The sequence below is a fragment of the Coregonus clupeaformis genome, unplaced genomic scaffold, assembly GCF_020615455.1.
Source record: "Coregonus clupeaformis isolate EN_2021a unplaced genomic scaffold, ASM2061545v1 scaf0907, whole genome shotgun sequence".
NCBI lineage: Eukaryota > Metazoa > Chordata > Actinopteri > Salmoniformes > Salmonidae > Coregonus > Coregonus clupeaformis.
Window position 1 is genome coordinate 152350 of NW_025534361.1, and position 24133 is coordinate 176482.

The 24133-nt window shown below is 43.6% G+C and overlaps 1 protein-coding gene across 1 annotated transcript; it reads left to right on the forward strand.

Moving 5' to 3' along the window:
• The first annotated feature begins 458 nt into the window (after window positions 1-458).
• Window positions 459-18160, forward strand: LOC121562016 (WD repeat-containing protein 93-like). The gene is made up of 3 exons (XM_041874419.1): window positions 459-797; window positions 12748-12946; window positions 18049-18160. The coding sequence occupies exons 1-3, from the start codon at window positions 623-625 to the stop codon at window positions 18158-18160; spliced, it is 486 nt and encodes a 161-aa protein (XP_041730353.1). The 5' UTR covers window positions 459-622.
• Window positions 18161-24133: the final 5973 nt, after the last annotated feature.

Sequence of the window (24133 nt, forward strand, 5' to 3'; positions counted from 1 at the left end):
GTGGTAAACAGTCTCTGATCATGTTTCCTCATGGTCCGTGGTAAACAGTCTCTGATCATGTTTCCTCATGGTCCGTGGTAAACAGTCTCTGATCATGTTTCCTCATGGTCCGTGGTAAACAGTCTCTGATCATGTTTCCTCATGGTCCGTGGTAAACAGTCTCTGATCATGTTTCCTCATGGTCCGTGGTAAACAGTCTCTGATCATGTTTCCTCATGGTCCGTGGTAAACAGTCTCTGATCATGTTTCCTCATGGTCCGTGGTAAACAGGCTCTGATCATGTTTCCTCATGGTCCGTGGTAAACAGTCTCTGATCATGTTTCCTCATGGTCCGTGGTAAACAGTCTCTGATCATGTTTCCTCATGGTCCGTGGTAAACAGGCTCTGATCATGTTTCCTCATTGTCCGTGGTAAACAGGCTCTGATCATGTTTCCTCATGGTCCGTGGTAAACAGTCTCTGATCATGTTTCCTCATGGTCCGTGGTAAACAGTCTCTGATCATGTTTCCTCATGGTCCGTGGTAAACAGTCTCTGATCATGTTTCCTCATGGTCCGTGGTAAACAGTCTCTGATCATGTTTCCTCATGGTCCGTGGTAAACAGTCTCTGATCATGTTTCCTCATGGTCCGTGGTAAACAGGCTCTGATCATGCAGAGGAATGGGAAGATCTTCCTCCAAGACGTGGTAGATGGGAGAGTAGTGTGCTGCTTCTCTCTCCCAGACACTCATCTCCTGGCCAGTCCCTGGGATCCTGTGTTTCTACTGGACCCCAGCCAGCAGGCTCTGCTCATACTAGGTACTGGAACGTCTTGCAAGACAAAACAGATAAACATTTCATTTCATACTCTGCTTAGATTTATATGGCATGGACAAATTATATTAAACTGACAAAATGGTGTTGCATGGTTCTGAAGCCTCTGTTCATAGGAGGTACTGGAACAATGGACAATACTGTATCTTGAAAGACATCTTTTATAAATATTTTATTCTAGATTATTTCTGGATTTAGTTTTATGCTAGGTTGAAGATGACAAAGTTTAAGACAACGGGATTCTAATAACCCAGAACTGTTTGCAACAATAGGACCAGCTATGCTAGATAGTAGTGGCTCTGCTAGATAGTAATGGCTCTGGTAGATAGTAGTGGCTCTGGTAGATAGTAATGGCTCTGGTAGATAGTAATGGTAGATAGTAATGGCTCTGGTAGATAGTAATGGCTCTGGTAGATAGTAATGGCTCTGGTAGATAGTAATGGCTCTGGTAGATAGTAGTGGCTCTGGTAGATAGTAGTGGCTCTGGTAGATAGTAATGGCTCTGGTAGATAGTAATGGTAGATAGTAATGGCTCTGGTAGATAGTAATGGCTCTGGTAGATAGTAATGGCTCTGGTAGATAGTAATGGCTCTGGTAGATAGTAGTGGCTCTGGTAGATAGTAGTGGCTCTGGTAGATAGTAATGGCTCTGGTAGATAGTAATGGCTCTGGTAGATAGTAATGGCTCTGGTAGATAGTAATGGCTCTGGTAGATAGTAATGGCTCTGGTAGATAGTAATGGCTCTGGTAGATAGTAGTGGCTCTGGTAGATAGTAGTGGCTCTGGTAGATAGTAATGGCTCTGGTAGATAGTAATGGCTCTGGTAGATAGTAATGGCTCTGGTAGATAGTAATGGCTCTGGTAGATAGTAGTGGCTCTGGTAGATAGTAATGGCTCTGGTAGATAGTAATGGCTCTGGTAGATAGTAGTGGCTCTGGTAGATAGTAATGGCTCTGGTAGATAGTAATGGCTCTGGTAGATAGTAGTGGCTCTGGTAGATAGTAATGGCTCTGGTAGATAGTAGTGGCTCTGGTAGATAGTAGTGGCTCTGGTAGATAGTAATGGCTCTGGTAGATAGTAATGGCTCTGGTAGATAGTAGTGGCTCTGGTAGATAGTAATGGCTCTGGTAGATAGTAATGGCTCTGGTAGATAGTAGTGGCTCTGGTAGATAGTAGTGGCTCTGGTAGATAGTAATGGCTCTGGTAGATAGTAATGGCTCTGGTAGATAGTAATGGCTCTGGTAGATAGTAATGGCTCTGGTAGATAGTAGTGGCTCTGGTAGATAGTAGTGGCTCTGGTAGATAGTAATGGCTCTGGTAGATAGTAATGGCTCTGGTAGATAGTAATGGCTCTGGTAGATAGTAATGGCTCTGGTAGATAGTAATAGCTCTGGTAGATAGTAGTGGCTCTGGTAGATAGTAGTGGCTCTGGTAGATAGTAGTGGCTCTGGTAGATAGTAATGGCTCTGGTAGATAGTAATGGCTCTGGTAGATAGTAATGGCTCTGGTAGATAGTAATGGCTCTGGTAGATAGTAATGGCTCTGGTAGATAGTGGTGGCTCTGGTAGATAGTAATGGCTCTGGTAGATAGTAGTGGCTCTGGTAGATAGTAATGGCTCTGGTAGATAGTAATGGCTCTGGTAGATAGTAATGGCTCTGGTAGATAGTAATGGCTGTGGTAGATAGTAGTGGCTCTGGTAGATAGTAATGGCTCTGGTAGATAGTATCTTTATTCCATGACTGTAGACCTTCCCACTTTAGTCTGTTCCAGGTTATTGGGTCCAACTAACCTTGTAATGACAGCTACCAGGAGTGCTCCAACTAACATAATGACAGCTACCAGGAGTGCTCCAACTAACATAATGACAGCTACCAGGAGTGCTCCAACTAACCTTGTAATGACAGCTACTAGGAGTGCTCCAACTAACCTTGTAATGACAGCTACCAGGAGTGCTCCAACTAACCTTCTAATGACAGCTACTAGGAGTGCTCCAACTAACCTTATAATGACAGCTACCAGGAGTGCTCCAACTAACCTTGTAATGAAAGCTACCAGGAGTGCTCCAACTAACCTTATAATGACAGCTACTAGGAGTGATCCAACTAACCTTGTAATGACAGCTCCTAGGAGTGCTCCAACTACCTTGTAATGACAGCTACTAGGAGTGCTCCAACTAACCTTGTAATGACAGCTACCAGGAGTGCTCCAACTAACCTTGTAATGACAGCTACTAGGAGTGCTCCAACTAACCTTCTAATGACAGCTACTAGGAGTGCTCCAACTAACCTTGTAATGACAGCTACTAGGAGTGCTCCAACTAACCTTGTAATGACAGCTACCAGGAGTGCTCCAACTAACCTTGTAATGACAGCTACTAGGAGTGCTCCAACTAACATAATGACAGCTACCAGGAGTGCTCCAACTAACCTTGTAATGACAGCTACCAGGAGTGCTCCAACTAACATAATGACAGCTACTAGGAGTGCTCCAACTAACCTTGTAATGACAGCTACTAGGAGTGCTCCAACTAACATAATGACAGCTACTAGGAGTGCTCCAACTAACCTTGTAATGACAGCTACTAGGAGTGCTCCAACTAACCTTGTAATGACAGCTCCTAGGTGTGCTCCAACTAACCTTGTAATGACAGCTACCAGGAGTGCTCCAACTAACATAATGACAGCTACCAGGAGTGCTCCAACTAACATAATGACAGCTACTAGGAGTGCTCCAACTAACCTTGTAATGACAGCTACCAGGAGTGCTCCAACTAACATAATGACAGCTACCAGGAGTGCTCCAACTAACATAATGACAGCTACCAGGAGTGCTCCAACTAACCTTCTAATGACAGCTACTAGGAGTGCTCCAACTAACCTTGTAATGACAGCTACTAGGAGTGCTCCAACTAACCTTGTAATGACAGCTACTAGGAGTGCTCCAACTAACCTTGTAATGACAGCTACTAGGAGTGCTCCAACTAACCTTGTAATGACAGCTACTAGGAGTGCTCCAACTAACATAATGACAGCTACTAGGAGTGCTCCAACTAACCTTGTAATGACAGCTACCAGGAGTGCTCCAACTAACATAATGACAGCTACCAGGAGTGCTCCAACTAACCTTCTAATGACAGCTACTAGGAGTGCTCCAACTAACCTTGTAATTACAGCTACTAGGAGTGCTCCAACTAACCTTCTAATGACAGCTACTAGGAGTGCTCCAACTAACCTTGTAATGACAGCTACCAGGAGTGCTCCAACTAACCTTGTAATGACAGCTACCAGGAGTGCTCCAACTACCTTGTAATGACAGCTACCAGGAGTGCTCCAACTACCTTGTAATGACAGCTACTAGGAGTGCTCCAACTACCTTGTAATGACAGCTACTAGGAGTGCTCCAACTACCTTGTAATGACAGCTACTAGGAGTGCTCCAACTAACCTTCTAATGACAGCTACTAGGAGTGCTCCAACTAACCTTGTAATGACAGCTACTAGGAGTGCTCCAACTAACCTTGTAATGACAGCTACTAGGAGTGCTCCAACTAACATAATGACAGCTACCAGGAGTGCTCCAACTAACATAATGACAGCTACCAGGAGTGCTCCAACTAACATAATGACAGCTACTAGGAGTGCTCCAACTAACATAATGACAGCTACTAGGAGTGCTCCAACTAACCTTGTAATGACAGCTACTAGGAGTGCTCCAACTAACCTTGTAATGACAGCTACTAGGAGTGCTCCAACTAACCTTGTAATGACAGCTACTAGGAGTGCTCCAACTAACATAATGACAGCTACTAGGAGTGCTCCAACTAACCTTGTAATGACAGCTACTAGGAGTGCTCCAACTAACCTTGTAATGACAGCTACCAGGAGTGCTCCAACTAACCTTGTAATGACAGCTACTAGGAGTGCTCCAACTAACCTTGTAATGACAGCTACTAGGAGTGCTCCAACTAACATAATGACAGCTACCAGGAGTGCTCCAACTAACCTTGTAATGACATCTACTAGGAGTGCTCCAACTAACATAATGACAGCTACTAGGAGTGCTCCAACTAACATAATGACAGCTACTAGGAGTGCTCCAACTAACCTTGTAATGACAGCTACTAGGAGTGCTCCAACTAACCTTGTAATGACAGCTACTAGGAGTGCTCCAACTAACCTTGTAATGACATCTACTAGGAGTGCTCCAACTAACCTTGTAATGACAGCTACTAGGAGTGCTCCAACTAACATAATGACAGCTACCAGGAGTGCTCCAACTAACCTTGTAATGACAGCTACTAGGAGTGCTCCAACTAACCTTGTAATGACAGCTACTAGGAGTGCTCCAACTAACATAATGACAGCTACTAGGAGTGCTCCAACTAACATAATGACAGCTACTAGGAGTGCTCCAACTAACCTTGTAATGACAGCTACTAGGAGTGCTCCAACTAACATAATGACAGCTACTAGGAGTGCTCCAACTAACCTTGTAATGACAGCTACTAGGAGTGCTCCAACTAACCTTGTAATGACAGCTACTAGGAGTGCTCCAACTAACCTTGTAATGACAGCTACTAGGAGTGCTCCAACTAACCTTGTAATGACATCTACTAGAGTGCTCCAACTAACCTTGTAATGACAGCTACTAGGAGTGCTCCAACTAACCTTGTAATGACAGCTACTAGGAGTGCTCCAACTAACCTTGTAATGACAGCTACTAGGAGTGCTCCAACTAACCTTCTAATGACAGCTACTAGGAGTGCTCCAACTAACCTTGTAATGACAGCTACTAGGAGTGCTCCAACTAACCTTGTAATGACAGCTACTAGGAGTGCTCCAACTAACCTTGTAATGACAGCTACTAGGAGTGCTCCAACTAACCTTGTAATGACAAATACCAGGAGTGCTCCAACTAACCTTGTAATGACAGCTACTAGGAGTGCTCCAACTAACATAATGACAGCTACCAGGAGTGCTCCAACTAACCTTGTAATGACAGCTACTAGGAGTGCTCCAACTAACATAATGACAGCTACTAGGAGTGCTCCAACTAACCTTGTAATGACAGCTACTAGGAGTGCTCCAACTAACATAATGACAGCTACTAGGAGTGCTCCAACTAACCTTGTAATGACAGCTACTAGGAGTGCTCCAACTAACGTAATGACAGCTACTAGGAGTGCTCCAACTAACCTTGTAATGACAGCTACTAGGAGTGCTCCAACTAACCTTGTAATGACAGCTACTAGGAGTGCTCCAACTAACATAATGACAGCTACCAGGAGTGCTCCAACTAACCTTGTAATGACAGCTACTAGGAGTGCTCCAACTAACCTTGTAATGACAGCTACTAGGAGTGCTCCAACTAACCTTGTGATGACAGCTACTAGGAGTGCTCCAACTAACCTTGTAATGACAGCTACTAGGAGTGCTCCAACTAACCTTGTAATGACATCTACTAGGAGTGCTCCAACTAACCTTGTAATGACAGCTACTAGGAGTGCTCCAACTAACCTTGTAATGACAGCTACTAGGAGTGCTCCAACTAACCTTGTAATGACAGCTACTAGGAGTGCTCCAACTAACCTTCTAATGACAGCTACTAGGAGTGCTCCAACTAACCTTGTAATGACAGCTACTAGGAGTGCTCCAACTAACCTTGTAATGACAGCTACTAGGAGTGCTCCAACTAACCTTGTAATGACAGCTACTAGGAGTGCTCCAACTAACCTTGTAATGACAGCTACCAGGAGTGCTCCAACTAACCTTGTAATGACAGCTACTAGGAGTGCTCCAACTAACCTTGTAATGACAGCTACCAGGAGTGCTCCAACTAACCTTGTAATGACAGCTACCAGGAGTGCTCCAACTAACATAATGACAGCTACCAGGAGTGCTCCAACTAACCTTGTAATGACAGCTACTAGGAGTGCTCCAACTAACCTTGTAATGACAGCTACTAGGAGTGCTCCAACTAACCTTGTAATGACAGCTACTAGGAGTGCTCCAACTAACCTTGTAATGACAGCTACTAGGAGTGCTCCAACTAACCTTGTAATGACAGCTACTAGGAGTGCTCCAACTAACCTTGTAATGACATCTACTAGGAGTGCTCCAACTAACCTTGTAATGACAGCTACTAGGAGTGCTCCAACTAACCTTGTAATGACAGCTACTAGGAGTGCTCCAACTAACCTTGTAATGACAGCTACTAGGAGTGCTCCAACTAACCTTCTAATGACAGCTACTAGGAGTGCTCCAACTAACCTTGTAATGACAGCTACTAGGAGTGCTCCAACTAACCTTGTAATGACAGCTACTAGGAGTGCTCCAACTAACCTTGTAATGACAGCTACTAGGAGTGCTCCAACTAACCTTGTAATGACAGCTACTAGGAGTGCTCCAACTAACCTTGTAATGACATCTACTAGGAGTGCTCCAACTAACCTTGTAATGACAGCTACTAGGAGTGCTCCAACTAACATAATGACAGCTACCAGGAGTGCTCCAACTAACCTTGTAATGACAGCTACTAGGAGTGCTCCAACTAACCTTGTAATGACAGCTACTAGGAGTGCTCCAACTAACATAATGACAGCTACTAGGAGTGCTCCAACTAACATAATGACAGCTACTAGGAGTGCTCCAACTAACCTTGTAATGACAGCTACTAGGAGTGCTCCAACTAACATAATGACAGCTACTAGGAGTGCTCCAACTAACCTTGTAATGACAGCTACTAGGAGTGCTCCAACTAACCTTGTAATGACAGCTACTAGGAGTGCTCCAACTAACCTTGTAATGACAGCTACTAGGAGTGCTCCAACTAACCTTGTAATGACATCTACTAGGAGTGCTCCAACTAACCTTGTAATGACAGCTACTAGGAGTGCTCCAACTAACCTTGTAATGACAGCTACTAGGAGTGCTCCAACTAACCTTGTAATGACAGCTACTAGGAGTGCTCCAACTAACCTTCTAATGACAGCTACTAGGAGTGCTCCAACTAACCTTGTAATGACAGCTACTAGGAGTGCTCCAACTAACCTTGTAATGACAGCTACTAGGAGTGCTCCAACTAACCTTGTAATGACAGCTACTAGGAGTGCTCCAACTAACCTTGTAATGACAGCTACCAGGAGTGCTCCAACTAACCTTGTAATGACAGCTACTAGGAGTGCTCCAACTAACATAATGACAGCTACCAGGAGTGCTCCAACTAACCTTGTAATGACAGCTACTAGGAGTGCTCCAACTAACATAATGACAGCTACTAGGAGTGCTCCAACTAACCTTGTAATGACAGCTACTAGGAGTGCTCCAACTAACATAATGACAGCTACTAGGAGTGCTCCAACTAACCTTGTAATGACAGCTACTAGGAGTGCTCCAACTAACATAATGACAGCTACTAGGAGTGCTCCAACTAACCTTGTAATGACAGCTACTAGGAGTGCTCCAACTAACCTTGTAATGACAGCTACTAGGAGTGCTCCAACTAACATAATGACAGCTACCAGGAGTGCTCCAACTAACCTTGTAATGACAGCTACTAGAGTGCTCCAACTAACCTTGTAATGACAGCTACTAGGAGTGCTCCAACTAACCTTGTGATGACAGCTACTAGGAGTGCTCCAACTAACCTTGTAATGACAGCTACTAGGAGTGCTCCAACTAACCTTGTAATGACATCTACTAGGAGTGCTCCAACTAACCTTGTAATGACAGCTACTAGGAGTGCTCCAACTAACCTTGTAATGACAGCTACTAGGAGTGCTCCAACTAACCTTGTAATGACAGCTACTAGGAGTGCTCCAACTAACCTTCTAATGACAGCTACTAGGAGTGCTCCAACTAACCTTGTAATGACAGCTACTAGGAGTGCTCCAACTAACCTTGTAATGACAGCTACTAGGAGTGCTCCAACTAACCTTGTAATGACAGCTACTAGGAGTGCTCCAACTAACCTTGTAATGACAGCTACCAGGAGTGCTCCAACTAACCTTGTAATGACAGCTACTAGGAGTGCTCCAACTAACCTTGTAATGACAGCTACCAGGAGTGCTCCAACTAACCTTGTAATGACAGCTACCAGGAGTGCTCCAACTAACATAATGACAGCTACCAGGAGTGCTCCAACTAACCTTGTAATGACAGCTACTAGGAGTGCTCCAACTAACCTTGTAATGACAGCTACTAGGAGTGCTCCAACTAACCTTGTAATGACAGCTACTAGGAGTGCTCCAACTAACCTTGTAATGACAGCTACTAGGAGTGCTCCAACTAACCTTGTAATGACAGCTACTAGGAGTGCTCCAACTAACATAATGACAGCTACTAGGAGTGCTCCAACTAACCTTGTAATGACAGCTACTAGGAGTGCTCCAACTAACCTTGTAATGACAGCTACTAGGAGTGCTCCAACTAACCTTGTAATGACAGCTACTAGGAGTGCTCCAACTAACCTTGTAATGACAGCTACTAGGAGTGCTCCAACTAACCTTGTAATGACAGCTACTAGGAGTGCTCCAACTAACCTTGTAATGACATCTAATGCTCCAACTGTTTAACTGATGTGATATTAAGCTGTTCCTTTTCAGGCTCCAACTGTTTAACTGATGTGATATTAAGCTGTTCCTTTTCAGGCTCCAACTGTTTAACTGATGTGATATTAAGCTGTTCCTTTTCAGGCTCCAACTGTTTAACTGATGTGATATTAAGCTGTTCCTTTTCAGGCTCCAACTGTTTAACTGATGTGATATTAAGCTGTTCCTTTTCAGGCTCCAACTGTTTAACTGATGTGATATTAAGCTGTTCCTTTTCAGGCTCCAACTGTTTAACTGATGTGATATTAAGCTGTTCCTTTTCAGGCTCCAGCTGTTTAACTGATGTGATATTAAGCTGTTCCTTTTCAGGCTCCAGCTGTTTAACTGATGTGATATTAAGCTGTTCCTTTTCAGGCTCCAGCTGTTTAACTGATGTGATATTAAGCTGTTCCTTTTCAGGCTCCAACTGTTTAACTGATGTGATATTAAGCTGTTCCTTTTCAGGCTCCAACTGTTTAACTGATGTGATATTAAGCTGTTCCTTTTCAGGCTCCAACTGTTTAACTGATGTGATATTAAGCTGTTCCTTTTCAGGCTCCAACTGTTTAACTGATGTGATATTAAGCTGTTCCTTTTCAGGCTCCAACTGTTTAACTGATGTGATATTAAGCTGTTCCTTTTCAGGCTCCAACTGTTTAACTGATGTGATATTAAGCTGTTCCTTTTCAGGCTCCAACTGTTTAACTGATGTGATATTAAGCTGTTCCTTTTCAGGCTCCAACTGTTTAACTGATGTGATATTAAGCTGTTCCTTTTCAGGCTCCAACTGTTTAACTGATGTGATATTAAGCTGTTCCTTTTCAGGCTCCAACTGTTTAACTGATGTGATATTAAGCTGTTCCTTTTCAGGCTCCAACTGTTTAACTGATGTGATATTAAGCTGTTCCTTTTCAGGCTCCAACTGTTTAACTGATGTGATATTAAGCTGTTCCTTTTCAGGCTCCAACTGTTTAACTGATGTGATATTAAGCTGTTCCTTTTCAGGCTCCAACTGTTTAACTGATGTGATATTAAGCTGTTCCTTTTCAGGCTCCAACTGTTTAACTGATGTGATATTAAGCTGTTCCTTTTCAGGCTCCAACTGTTTAACTGATGTGATATTAAGCTGTTCCTTTTCAGGCTCCAACTGTTTAACTGATGTGATATTAAGCTGTTCCTTTTCAGGCTCCAACTGTTTAACTGATGTGATATTAAGCTGTTCCTTTTCAGGCTCCAACTGTTTAACTGATGTGATATTAAGCTGTTCCTTTTCAGGCTCCAACTGTTTAACTGATGTGATATTAAGCTGTTCCTTTTCAGGCTCCAACTGTTTAACTGATGTGATATTAAGCTGTTCCTTTTCAGGCTCCAACTGTTTAACTGATGTGATATTAAGCTGTTCCTTTTCAGGCTCCAACTGTTTAACTGATGTGATATTAAGCTGTTCCTTTTCAGGCTCCAACTGTTTAACTGATGTGATATTAAGCTGTTCCTTTTCAGGCTCCAACTGTTTAACTGATGTGATATTAAGCTGTTCCTTTTCAGGCTCCAGCTGTTTAACTGATGTGATATTAAGCTGTTCCTTTTCAGGCTCCAGCTGTTTAACTGATGTGATATTAAGCTGTTCCTTTTCAGGCTCCAACTGTTTAACTGATGTGATATTAAGCTGTTCCTTTTCAGGCTCCAACTGTTTAACTGATGTGATATTAAGCTGTTCCTTTTCAGGCTCCAACTGTTTAACTGATGTGATATTAAGCTGTTCCTTTTCAGGTTCCAACTGTTTAACTGATGTGATATTAAGCTGTTCCTTTTCAGGCTCCAACTGTTTAACTGATGTGATATTAAGCTGTTCCTTTTCAGGCTCCAACTGTTTAACTGATGTGATATTAAGCTGTTCCTTTTCAGGCTCCAACTGTTTAACTGATGTGATATTAAGCTGTTCCTTTTCAGGCTCCAACTGTTTAACTGATGTGATATTAAGCTGTTCCTTTTCAGGCTCCAACTGTTTAACTGATGTGATATTAAGCTGTTCCTTTTCAGGCTCCAACTGTTTAACTGATGTGATATTAAGCTGTTCCTTTTCAGGCTCCAACTGTTTAACTGATGTGATATTAAGCTGTTCCTTTTCAGGCTCCAACTGTTTAACTGATGTGATATTAAGCTGTTCCTTTTCAGGCTCCAACTGTTTAACTGATGTGATATTAAGCTGTTCCTTTTCAGGCTCCAACTGTTTAACTGATGTGATATTAAGCTGTTCCTTTTCAGGCTCCAACTGTTTAACTGATGTGATATTAAGCTGTTCCTTTTCAGGCTCCAACTGTTTAACTGATGTGATATTAAGCTGTTCCTTTTCAGGCTCCAACTGTTTAACTGATGTGATATTAAGCTGTTCCTTTTCAGGCTCCAACTGTTTAACTGATGTGATATTAAGCTGTTCCTTTTCAGGCTCCAACTGTTTAACTGATGTGATATTAAGCTGTTCCTTTTCAGGCTCCAACTGTTTAACTGATGTGATATTAAGCTGTTCCTTTTCAGGCTCCAGCTGTTTAACTGATGTGATATTAAGCTGTTCCTTTTCAGGCTCCAACTGTTTAACTGATGTGATATTAAGCTGTTCCTTTTCAGGCTCCAACTGTTTAACTGATGTGATATTAAGCTGTTCCTTTTCAGGCTCCAACTGTTTAACTGATGTGATATTAAGCTGTTCCTTTTCAGGTTCCAACTGTTTAACTGATGTGATATTAAGCTGTTCCTTTTCAGGCTCCAACTGTTTAACTGATGTGATATTAAGCTGTTCCTTTTCAGGCTCCAACTGTTTAACTGATGTGATATTAAGCTGTTCCTTTTCAGGCTCCAACTGTTTAACTGATGTGATATTAAGCTGTTCCTTTTCAGGCTCCAACTGTTTAACTGATGTGATATTAAGCTGTTCCTTTTCAGGCTCCAACTGTTTAACTGATGTGATATTAAGCTGTTCCTTTTCAGGCTCCAACTGTTTAACTGATGTGATATTAAGCTGTTCCTTTTCAGGTTCCAACTGTTTAACTGATGTGATATTAAGCTGTTCCTTTTCAGGCTCCAACTGTTTAACTGATGTGATATTAAGCTGTTCCTTTTCAGGCTCCAACTGTTTAACTGATGTGATATTAAGCTGTTCCTTTTCAGGCTCCAACTGTTTAACTGATGTGATATTAAGCTGTTCCTTTTCAGGCTCCAACTGTTTAACTGATGTGATATTAAGCTGTTCCTTTTCAGGCTCCAACTGTTTAACTGATGTGATATTAAGCTGTTCCTTTTCAGGCTCCAACTGTTTAACTGATGTGATATTAAGCCGTTCCTTCTCCCACAGGTGATCAGTGTCCCGGTCCTGACGGTGGGGAGGAGCGGGAGGACGGAGGGAATCGACTCTTTGTGTTCCGTTTCCAAGACGCTGCTGTCGTCGAGCCGTACAGACCCGGAGATGTCGTCAGAGCATCATCACACCAGGGCCAATCAGGGACAGGCGCCTCTAACTTGGAGGAAACATGCAACCTCTATTTCCAACAAAGGTTTGTTTACAGGCTTTACTCAGCTCAGTCCAAGAACAGATTTATTTAGCCTTTCTAGATGCAGGAAGAACTATTACTGTATTGCTATTACTGTACCTACAGCTAAACGCCATTATCACAATACTCTGTTGGCTTTCCAGATCAGCCATTATCACAATACTCTGTTGGCTTTCCAGATCAGCCATTATCACAATACTCTGTTGGCTTTCCAGATCAGCCATTATCACAATACTCTGTTGGCTTTCCAGATCAGCCATTATCACAATACTCTGTTGGCTTTCCAGATCAGCCATTATCACAATACTCTGTTGGCTTTCCAGATCAGCCATTATCACAATACTCTGTTGGCTTTCCAGATCAGCCATTATCACAATACTCTGTTGGCTTTCCAGATCAGCCATTATCACAATACTCTGTTGGCTTTCCAGATCAGCCATTATCACAATACTCTGTTGGCTTTCCAGATCAGTTTGGACTCATCCAGACACACGTCAAAATGAATCTCTGATTGTTTGTTCCTAATAAACACTAGTTACTGTAACAGAGTTGATGACATCATCAGAGTGTGAAATACAGTATGTCAGTGGTCTAGTTATGACATCATCAGGTAGGGACGTCATACAGCATGGAATTGGTCTGCTATAACATGAAAATAGGAAAAGCAGTGGCACATTTCAACGGGCTTGTTGCAGGTGCCTGGGGGAATAATCAGAAACTCAGTATGACTTGGGTCAGTGTTTTTCAAGCCTCTCCTCAGGGACCCCCAGACATTTCACAATGTTGTTGTAGCCCTGAACTAGCTCAGTGATTCATTCACCTAGTCAACGGCTTGATGATTAGTTGACAAGTTAAATCAGGTGTATTAGCTCTGGAATAGTTCAAATACGTGGAATGGCTGGGGGTCCTGAAGAGAGGTTTGGAAACGTATCGGCCGGTTGGCCTTAGCCTGTTGTGTTGTATGTAATAGTCCTGTGGCTTTTCTACAGTAGCCTGTTGTGTTGTATGTAATAGTCCTGGGGGTTTTCTACAGTAGTCTATTGTATTGTATGTAATAGTCCTGGGGGTTTTCTACAGTAGTCTATTGTATTGTATGTAATAGTCCTGGGGGTTTTCTACAGTAGTCTATTGTATTGTATGTAATAGTCCTGGGGCTTTTCTACAGTAGTCTATTGTATTGTATGTAATAGTCCTGTGGCTTTTCTACAGTAGCCTGTTGTGTTGTATGTAATAGTCCTGGGGGTTTTCTACAGTAGTATATTGTATTGTATGTAATAGTCCTGGGGGTTTTCTACAGTAGTCTATTGTGTTGTATGTAATAGTCCTGGGGGTTTTCTACAGTAGTTTATTGTATTGTATGTAATAGTCCTGGGGCTTTTCTACAGTAGTCTATTGTATTGTATGTAATAGTCCTGGGGCTTTTCTACAGTAGCCTGTTGTATTGTATGTAATAGTCCTGGGGCTTTTCTACAGTAGTCTATTGTATTGTATGTAATAGTCCTGGGGCTTTTCTACAGTAGTCTATTGTATTGTATGTAATAGTCCTGGGGGTTTTCTACAGTAGTCTATTGTATTGTATGTAATAGTCCTGGGGGTTTTCTACAGTAGTCTATTGTATTGTATGTAATAGTCCTGGGGGTTTTCTACAGTAGTCTATTGTATTGTATGTAATAGTCCTGGGGCTTTTCTACAGTAGTCTATTGTATTGTATGTAATAGTCCTAGGGGTTTTCTACAGTAGTCTGTTGTATTGTATGTAATAGTCCTGTGGCTTTTCTACAGTATTCTATTGTATATATTTGTCCTGGGGGGTGTCAATGTAAATAGTCCAGGTGGCCATTTTATTAATTGTTCAGCAGTCATATGGCTTGGGGCTAGAAGCTGTTAAGGAGACTTTTGGACCTAGACTTGGCGCTCCGGTACCACTTGCCGTGCTGTAGCAGAGAGAACAGTCTATGACTTATGTGACTAGAGACTTTGACAATTTTCTGGGCCTTCCTCTGACACCGCCTAGTATATACAGTTGGTCGGAGGTTTACATACACCTTAGCCAAATACATTTAAACTCAGTTTTTCACAATTCCTGACATTTAATCCTAGTAAAAATGCCCTGTCTTATGTCAGTTAGGATCACTCCAATTGGCCACTCCAATACCTTAACTTTGTTGTCCTTAAGCCATTTTGCCAATACTTTGGAAGTATGCTTGGGGTCATTGTCCATTTGGAAGACCCATTTGCGACTAAGCTTTAACTTCCTGACTGATGTCTTGAGATGTTGCTTCAATATATCCACATAATTTTCCTTCCTCATGATGCCATCTATTTTGTGAAGTGCACCAGTCCCTCCTGCAGCAAAGCACCCCCACAGCATGATGCTGCCACCCCCGTGCTTCACGGTTGGGATGGTGTTCTTCGGCTTGCAAGCGTCCCCCTTTTTCCTCCAAACATAACGATGGTCATTATGGCCAAACAGTTCTATTTTTGTTTCATCAGACCAGAGGACATTTCTCCAAAAAGTACGATCTTTGTCCCCATGTACAGTTGCAAACCGTAGTCTGGCTTTTTTATGGCGGTTTTGGAGGAGTGGCTTCTTCCTTGCTGTGCAGCCTTTCAGGTGATGTCGATATAGGACTTGTTTTACTGTGGATATAGATACTTTTGTACCTGTTTCCTCCAGCATCTTCACAATGTCCTTTGCTGTTGTTCTGAGATTGATTTGCACTTTTCGCACCAAAGTACATTCATCTCTAGGAGACAGAACGCGTCTCCTTCCTGAGCGGTATGACGGCTGCGTGGTCCCATGGTGTTTATACTTGCATACTATTGTTTGTACAGATGAACGTGGTACCTTCAGGCGTTTGGAAATTGTTCCCAAGGATGATCCAGACTTGTGGAGGTCTACACATTTTTTTCTGAGGTCTTGGCTGATTTCTTTTGATTTTCCCATGATGTCAAGCAAAGAGGCACTGAGTTTGAAGGTAGGCCTTGAAATACATCCACAGGTACACCTCCAATTGACTCAAATTATGTCAATTAGCCTACCAGAAGCTTCTAAAGCCATGACATCATTTTCTGGAATTTCCCAAGCTGTTTAAAGGCACAGTCAATTTAGTGTATGTAAACTTCTGACCCACTGGAATTGTGATGCAGTGAATTATAAGTGAAATAATCTGTCTGTAAACAATTGTTGTAAAAATTACTTGTCAGGTCTCTGACCTGTCTCATCGTTGTCGTGATCAGGCCTACCACTGTTGAACGTCAGCAATCTTAATGATGGTGATGGAGTCATGCCTGGCCACGCAGTCGTGGGTGAACAGGGAGTACAGGAGGGGACTGAGCACGCACCCCTGAGGGGCCCCCGTGTTGAGGATCAGCGTGGCAGATGTGTCGTTGCCTACCCTTACCACCTGGCGGCGGCCCGTCAGGAAGTCCAGGATCCAGTTGCAGAGGGAGGTGTTTAGTCCCAGGGTCCTTAGATTGGTGATGAGCTTGGAGGGCACTATGGTGTTGAACGCTAACCTGTAGTCAATGAACAGCATTCTCACATAGATGTTCCTTTTGTCCAGGTGGGAAAGGGCAGTGTGGAGTGCGATTGAGATAGCGTCATCTGTGGATCTGTTGGGGCGGTATGCGAATTGGAGTGGGTCTAGGGTTTCCGGGATGATGGTGTTGATGTGAGCCATGACCAGCCTTTCAAAGCACTTCATGGCTACCGACGTGAGTGCTACGTGGCGGTAGTCATTTAGGCAGGTTACCTTCGCTTTCTTGGGCACAGGGACTATGGTGGTCTGCTTGAAACATGTAGGTATTACAGACTCGGTCAGGGAGAGGTTGAAAATGTCAGTGAAGACACTTGCCAGTTGGTCCGTGCATGCTCTGAGTACACGTCCTGGTAATCCGTCTGGCCCCGCGGCCTTGTGAATGTTGACCTGTTTAAACATCTTGCTCACATCGGCTACGGAGAGCGTGATCACACAGTCGTCCGGAACAGCTAGTGCTCCCATGCATGCTTCAGTGTTGCTTGCCTCGAAGCGAGCATAGAAGGCATTTTGCTTGTCTGGTAGGCTCGTGTCACTGGGCAGCTCGCGGCAGGGTTTCCCTTTGTAGTCTGTAATAGTTTGCAAGCCCTGCCACATCCGACGAGTGTCAGAGCCGGTGTAGTAGGATTCAATCTTAGTCCTTTATTGACGCTTTGCCTGTTTGATGGTTCGTCTGAGGCCATTGCGGGATTTCTTATAAGTGTCCGGATTAGTGTCCCGCTCCTTGAAAGCGGCAGCTCTACCCTTTAGCTCAGTGCAGATGTTGCCTGTAATCCATGGCTTCTGGTTGGGATATGTACGTACGGTCACTGTGGGGACTACGCCGTTGATGCATTTATTAATGAAGCCGGTGACTGATTTGGTAAACTCCTCAATGCCATCGAATGAATCCCGGAACATATTCCAGTCTGTGCTAGCAAAACAGTCCTATAGCGTAGCATCCGCGTCATCTGACCACTTCCGTATTGAGCGAGTCACTGGTACTTCCTGCTTTAGTTTTTGCTGTAAGCAGGAATCAGGAGGATAGAATTATGGTCAGATTTGCCAAATGGAGGGTGAGGGAGAGCTTTCTATGCGTCTCTGTGTGTGGAGTAAAGGTGGTCTAGAGTTTTTTTCCCTCTGGTTGCACATTTAACATGCTGGTAGAAATTAGGTAAAACGGATTTAAATGTGCATGCATTATAGTCCCCGGCCACTAGGAGCGCCGCTTCTGGATGAGCATTTTCTTGTTTGCTTATGGCCTTATACAGCTCATTGAGTACGGTCTTAGTGCCAGCATCGGTTTGTGGTGGTAAATAGACGGATACGAATAATATAGATGAAAACTCTCTTGGTAGATAGTGGGTCTACAGCTTATCATGAGGTACTGTACCTCAGGCGAGCAAAACCTTGAGACTTCCTTAATATTAGACTGTTTGTCTGTATTGTGTAATTGGGGTTTTTCTACAGTAGTCTATTGTATATAATTGTACTGGCTGTTTGTCTGTGTATTGTGTAATTGAGGGTTTTCTACAGTAGTCTATTGTATATAATTGTTCTGTGTGTGTTTGTCTGGATTGTGTTTCAGGGTTGAATCTATGGAGGAGAGAAACAAAGTCATGACTGAGACATGGAACCATCTCCAAGAGCATGCTGCCATGGTGCTCTTACAGAACCAACAACAGCATGTTACCATCTAACAGAACCAACAACAGCCTGTTACCATCTAACAGAACCAACAACAGCCTGTTACCATCTAACAGAACCAACAACAGCCTGTTACCATCTAACAGAACCAACAACCCCCTGTTACCATCTAACAGAACCAACAACCCCCTGTTACCATCTAACAGAACCAACAACCCCCTGTTACCATCTAACAGAACCAACAACACCCTGTTACCATCTAACAGAACCAACAACCCCCTGTTACCATCTAACAGAACCAACAACACCCTGTTACCATCTAACAGAACCAACAACCCCCTGTTACCATCTAACAGAACCAACAACAGCCTGTTACCATCTAACAGAACCAACAACCCCCTGTTACCATCTAACAGAACCAACAACCCCCTGTTACCATCTAACAGAACCAACAACCCCCTGTTACCATCTAACAGAGAGAACAACCCCCTGTTACCATCTAACAGAACCAACAACAGCCTGTTACCATCTAACAGAACCAACAACAGCCTGTTACCATCTAACAGAACCAACAACCCCCTGTTACCATCTAACAGAACCAACAACCCCCTGTTACCATCTAACAGAACCAACAACCCCCTGTTACCATCTAACAGAACCAACAACCCCCTGTTACCATCTAACAGAACCAACAACAGCCTGTTACCATCTAACAGAACCAACAACCCCCCTGTTACCATCTAACAGAACCAACAACCCCCTGTTACCATCTAACAGAACCAACAACCCCCTGTTACCATCTAACAGAACCAACAACAGCCTGTTACCATCTAACAGAACCAACAACCCCCTGTTACCATCTAACAGAACCAACAACAGCCTGTTACCATCTAACAGAACCAACAACCCCCTGTTACCATCTAACAGAACCAATAACAGCCTGTTACCATCTAACAGAACCAACAACCCCCTGTTACCATCTAACAGAACCAATAACAGCCTGTTACCATCTAACAGAACCAACAACAGCATGTTACCATCTAACAGAACCAACAACAGCCTGTTACCATCTAACAGAACCAACAACACCCTGTTACCATCTAACAGAACCAACAACCCCCTGTTACCATCTAACAGAACCAACAACCCCCTGTTACCATCTAACAGAACCAACAACACGCTGTTACCATCTAACAGAACCAACAACAGCCTGTTACCATCTAACAGAGAGAACAACCCCCTGTTACCATCTAACAGAACCAACAACCCCCTGTTACCATCTAACAGAACCAACAACAGCCTGTTACCATCTAACAGAACCAACAACACGCTGTTACCATCTAACAGAACCAACAACACCCTGTTACCATCTAACAGAGAGAACAACCCCCTGTTACCATCTAACAGAACCAATAACCCCCTGTTACCATCTAACAGAACCAACAACAGCCTGTTACCATCTAACAGAACCAACAACCCCCTGTTACCATCTAACAGAACCAACAACAGCCTGTTACCATCTAACAGAACCAACAACCCCCTGTTACCATCTAACAGAACCAACAACCCCCTGTTACCATCTAACAGAACCAACAACCCCTGTTACCATCTAACAGAACCAACAACCCCCTGTTACCATCTAACAGAACCAACAACCCCCTGTTACCATCTAACAGAACCAACAACCCCCTGTTACCATCTAACAGAACCAACAACCCCCTGTTACCATCTAACAGAACCAACAACAGCCTGTTACCATCTAACAGAACCAACAACCCCCTGTTACCATCTAACAGAACCAACAACACCCTGTTACCATCTAACAGAACCAACAACAGCCTGTTACCATCTAACAGAACCAACAACACGCTGTTACCATCTAACAGAACCAACAACACCCTGTTACCATCTAACAGAGAGAACAACCCCCTGTTACCATCTAACAGAACCAACAACCCCCTGTTACCATCTAACAGAACCAACAACAGCCTGTTACCATCTAACAGAACCAACAACCCCCTGTTACCATCTAACAGAACCAACAACAGCCTGTTACCATCTAACAGAACCAACAACCCCCTGTTACCATCTAACAGAACCAACAACCCCCTGTTACCATCTAACAGAACCAACAACCCCCTGTTACCATCTAACAGAACCAACAACAGCCTGTTACCATCTAACAGAACCAACAACCCCCTGTTACCATCTAACAGAACCAACAACCCCCTGTTACCATCGAACAGAACCAACAACCCCCTGTTACCATCTAACAGAACCAACAACCCCCCTGTTACCATCTAACAGAACCAACAACAGCCTGTTACCATCTAACAGAACCAACAACCCCCTGTTACCATCTAACAGAACCAACAACACCCTGTTACCATCTAACAGAACCAACAACACCCTGTTACCATCTAACAGAACCAACAACAGCCTGTTACCATCTAACAGAACCAACAACCCCCTGTTACCATCTAACAGAACCAACAACCCCCTGTTACCATCTAACAGAACCAACAACCCCCTGTTACCATCTAACAGAACCAACAACAGCCTGTTACCATCTAACAGAACCAACAACACCCTGTTACCATCTAACAGAACCAACAACACCCTGTTACCATCTAACAGAACCAACAACAGCCTGTTACCATCTAACAGAACCAACAACACCCTGTTACCATCTAACAGAACCAACAACAGCCTGTTACCATCTAACAGAACCAACAACACCCTGTTACCATCTAACAGAACCAACAACCCCCTGTTACCATCTAACAGAACCAACAGCCCCCTGTTACCATCTAACAGAACCAACAACCCCCTGTTACCATCTAACAGAACCAACAACCCCCTGTTACCATCTAACAGAACCAACAACAGCCTGTTACCATCTAACAGAACCAACAACAGCCTGTTACCATCTAACAGAACCAACAACAGCCTGTTACCATCTAACAGAACCAACAACCCCCTGTTACCATCTAACAGAACCAACAACCCCCTGTTACCATCTAACAGAACCAACAACCCCCTGTTACCATCTAACAGAACCAACAACACCCTGTTACCATCTAACAGAACCAACAACCCCCTGTTACCATCTAACAGAACCAACAACCCCCTGTTACCATCTAACAGAACCAACAACACCCTGTTACCATCTAACAGAACCAACAACCCCCTGTTACCATCTAACAGAACCAACAACAGCCTGTTACCATCTAACAGAACCAACAACCCCCTGTTACCATCTAACAGAACCAACAACCCCCTGTTACCATCTAACAGAACCAACAACCCCTGTTACCATCTAACAGAACCAACAACACCCCTGTTACCATCTAACAGAACCAACAACCCCCTGTTACCATCTAACAGAACCAACAACCCCCTGTTACCATCTAACAGAACCAACAACACCCTGTTACCATCTAACAGAACCAACAACCCCCTGTTACCATCTAACAGAACCAACAACAGCCTGTTACCATCTAACAGAACCAACAACCCCCTGTTACCATCTAACAGAACCAACAACCCTCTGTTACCATCTAACAGAACCAACAACAGCCTGTTACCATCTAACAGAGAGAACAACCCCCTGTTACCATCTAACAGAACCAACAACCCCCTGTTACCATCTAACAGAACCAACAACCCCCTGTTACCATCTAACAGAACCAACAACCCCCTGTTACCATCTAACAGAACCAACAACCCCCTGTTACCATCTAACAGAACCAACAACAGCCTGTTACCATCTAACAGAACCAACAACCCCCTGTTACCATCTAACAGAACCAACAACAGCCTGTTACCATCTAACAGAACCAACAACCCCCTGTTACCATCTAACAGAACCAATAACAGCCTGTTACCATCTAACAGAACCAACAACCCCCTGTTACCATCTAACAGAACCAATAACAGCCTGTTACCATCTAACAGAACCAACAACCCCCTGTTACCATCTAACAGAACCAACAACCCCCTGTTACCATCTAACAGAACCAACAACACGCTGTTACCATCTAACAGAACCAACAACACCCTGTTACCATCTAACAGAGAGAACAACCCCCTGTTACCATCTAACAGAACCAACAACCCCCTGTTACCATCTAACAGAACCAACAACAGCCTGTTACCATCTAACAGAACCAACAACACGCTGTTACCATCTAACAGAACCAACAACACCCTGTTACCATCTAACAGAGAGAACAACCCCCTGTTACCATCTAACAGAACCAACAACCCCCTGTTACCATCTAACAGAACCAACAACAGCCTGCTACCATCTAACAGAACCAACAACCCCCTGTTACCATCTAACAGAACCAACAACAGCCTGTTACCATCTAACAGAACCAACAACCCCCTGTTACCATCTAACAGAACCAACAACCCCCTGTTACCATCTAACAGAACCAACAACCCCCTGTTACCATCTAACAGAACCAACAACCCCCTGTTACCATCTAACAGAACCAACAACCCCCTGTTACCATCTAACAGAACCAACAACCCCCCTGTTACCATCTAACAGAACCAACAACCCCCTGTTACCATCTAACAGAACCAACAACCCCCTGTTACCATCTAACAGAACCAACAACCCCCTGTTACCATCTAACAGAACCAACAACAGCCTGTTACCATCTAACAGAACCAACAACCCCCTGTTACCATCTAACAGAACCAACAACACCCTGTTACCATCTAACAGAACCAACAACACCCTGTTACCATCTAACAGAACCAACAACAGCCTGTTACCATCTAACAGAACCAACAACCCCCTGTTACCATCTAACAGAACCAACAACCCCCTGTTACCATCTAACAGAACCAACAACCCCCTGTTACCATCTAACAGAACCAACAACAGCCTGTTACCATCTAACAGAACCAACAACACCCTGTTACCATCTAACAGAACCAACAACACCCTGTTACCATCTAACAGAACCAACAACAGCCTGTTACCATCTAACAGAACCAACAACACCCTGTTACCATCTAACAGAACCAACAACAGCCTGTTACCATCTAACAGAACCAACAACACCCTGTTACCATCTAACAGAACCAACAACCCCCTGTTACCATCTAACAGAACCAACAGCCCCCTGTTGCCATCTAACAGAACCAACAACCCCCTGTTACCATCTAACAGAACCAACAACCCCCTGTTACCATCTAACAGAACCAACAACACCCTGTTACCATCTAACAGAACCAACAACAGCCTGTTACCATCTAACAGAACCAACAACACCCTGTTACCATCTAACAGAACCAACAACCCCCTGTTACCATCTAACAGAACCAACAGCCCCCTGTTACCATCTAACAGAACCAACAACCCCCTGTTACCATCTAACAGAACCAACAACACCCTGTTACCATCTAACAGAACCAACAACCCCCTGTTACCATCTAACAGAACCAACAACAGCCTGTTACCATCTAACAGAACAAACAACCCCCTGTTACCATCTAACAGAACCAATAACAGCCTGTTACCATCTAACAGAACCAACAACCCCCTGTTACCATCTAACAGAACCAACAACACCCTGTTACCATCTAACAGAACCAACAACACCCTGTTACCATCTAACAGAGAGAACAACCCCCTGTTACCATCTAACAGAACCAACAACCCCCTGTTACCATCTAACAGAACCAACAACCCCCTGTTACCATCTAACAGAACCAACAACAGCCTGTTACCATCTAACAGAACCAACAACCCCTGTTACCATCTAACAGAACCAACAACACCCTGTTACCATCTAACAGAACCAACAACACCCTGTTACCATCTAACAGAACCAACAACAGCCTGTTACCATCTAACAGAACCAACAACCCCCTGTTACCATCTAACAGAACCAACAACCCCTGTTACCATCTAACAGAACCAACAACCCCCTGTTACCATCTAACAGAACCAACAACAGCCTGTTACCATCTAACAGAACCAACAACACCCTGTTACCATCTAACAG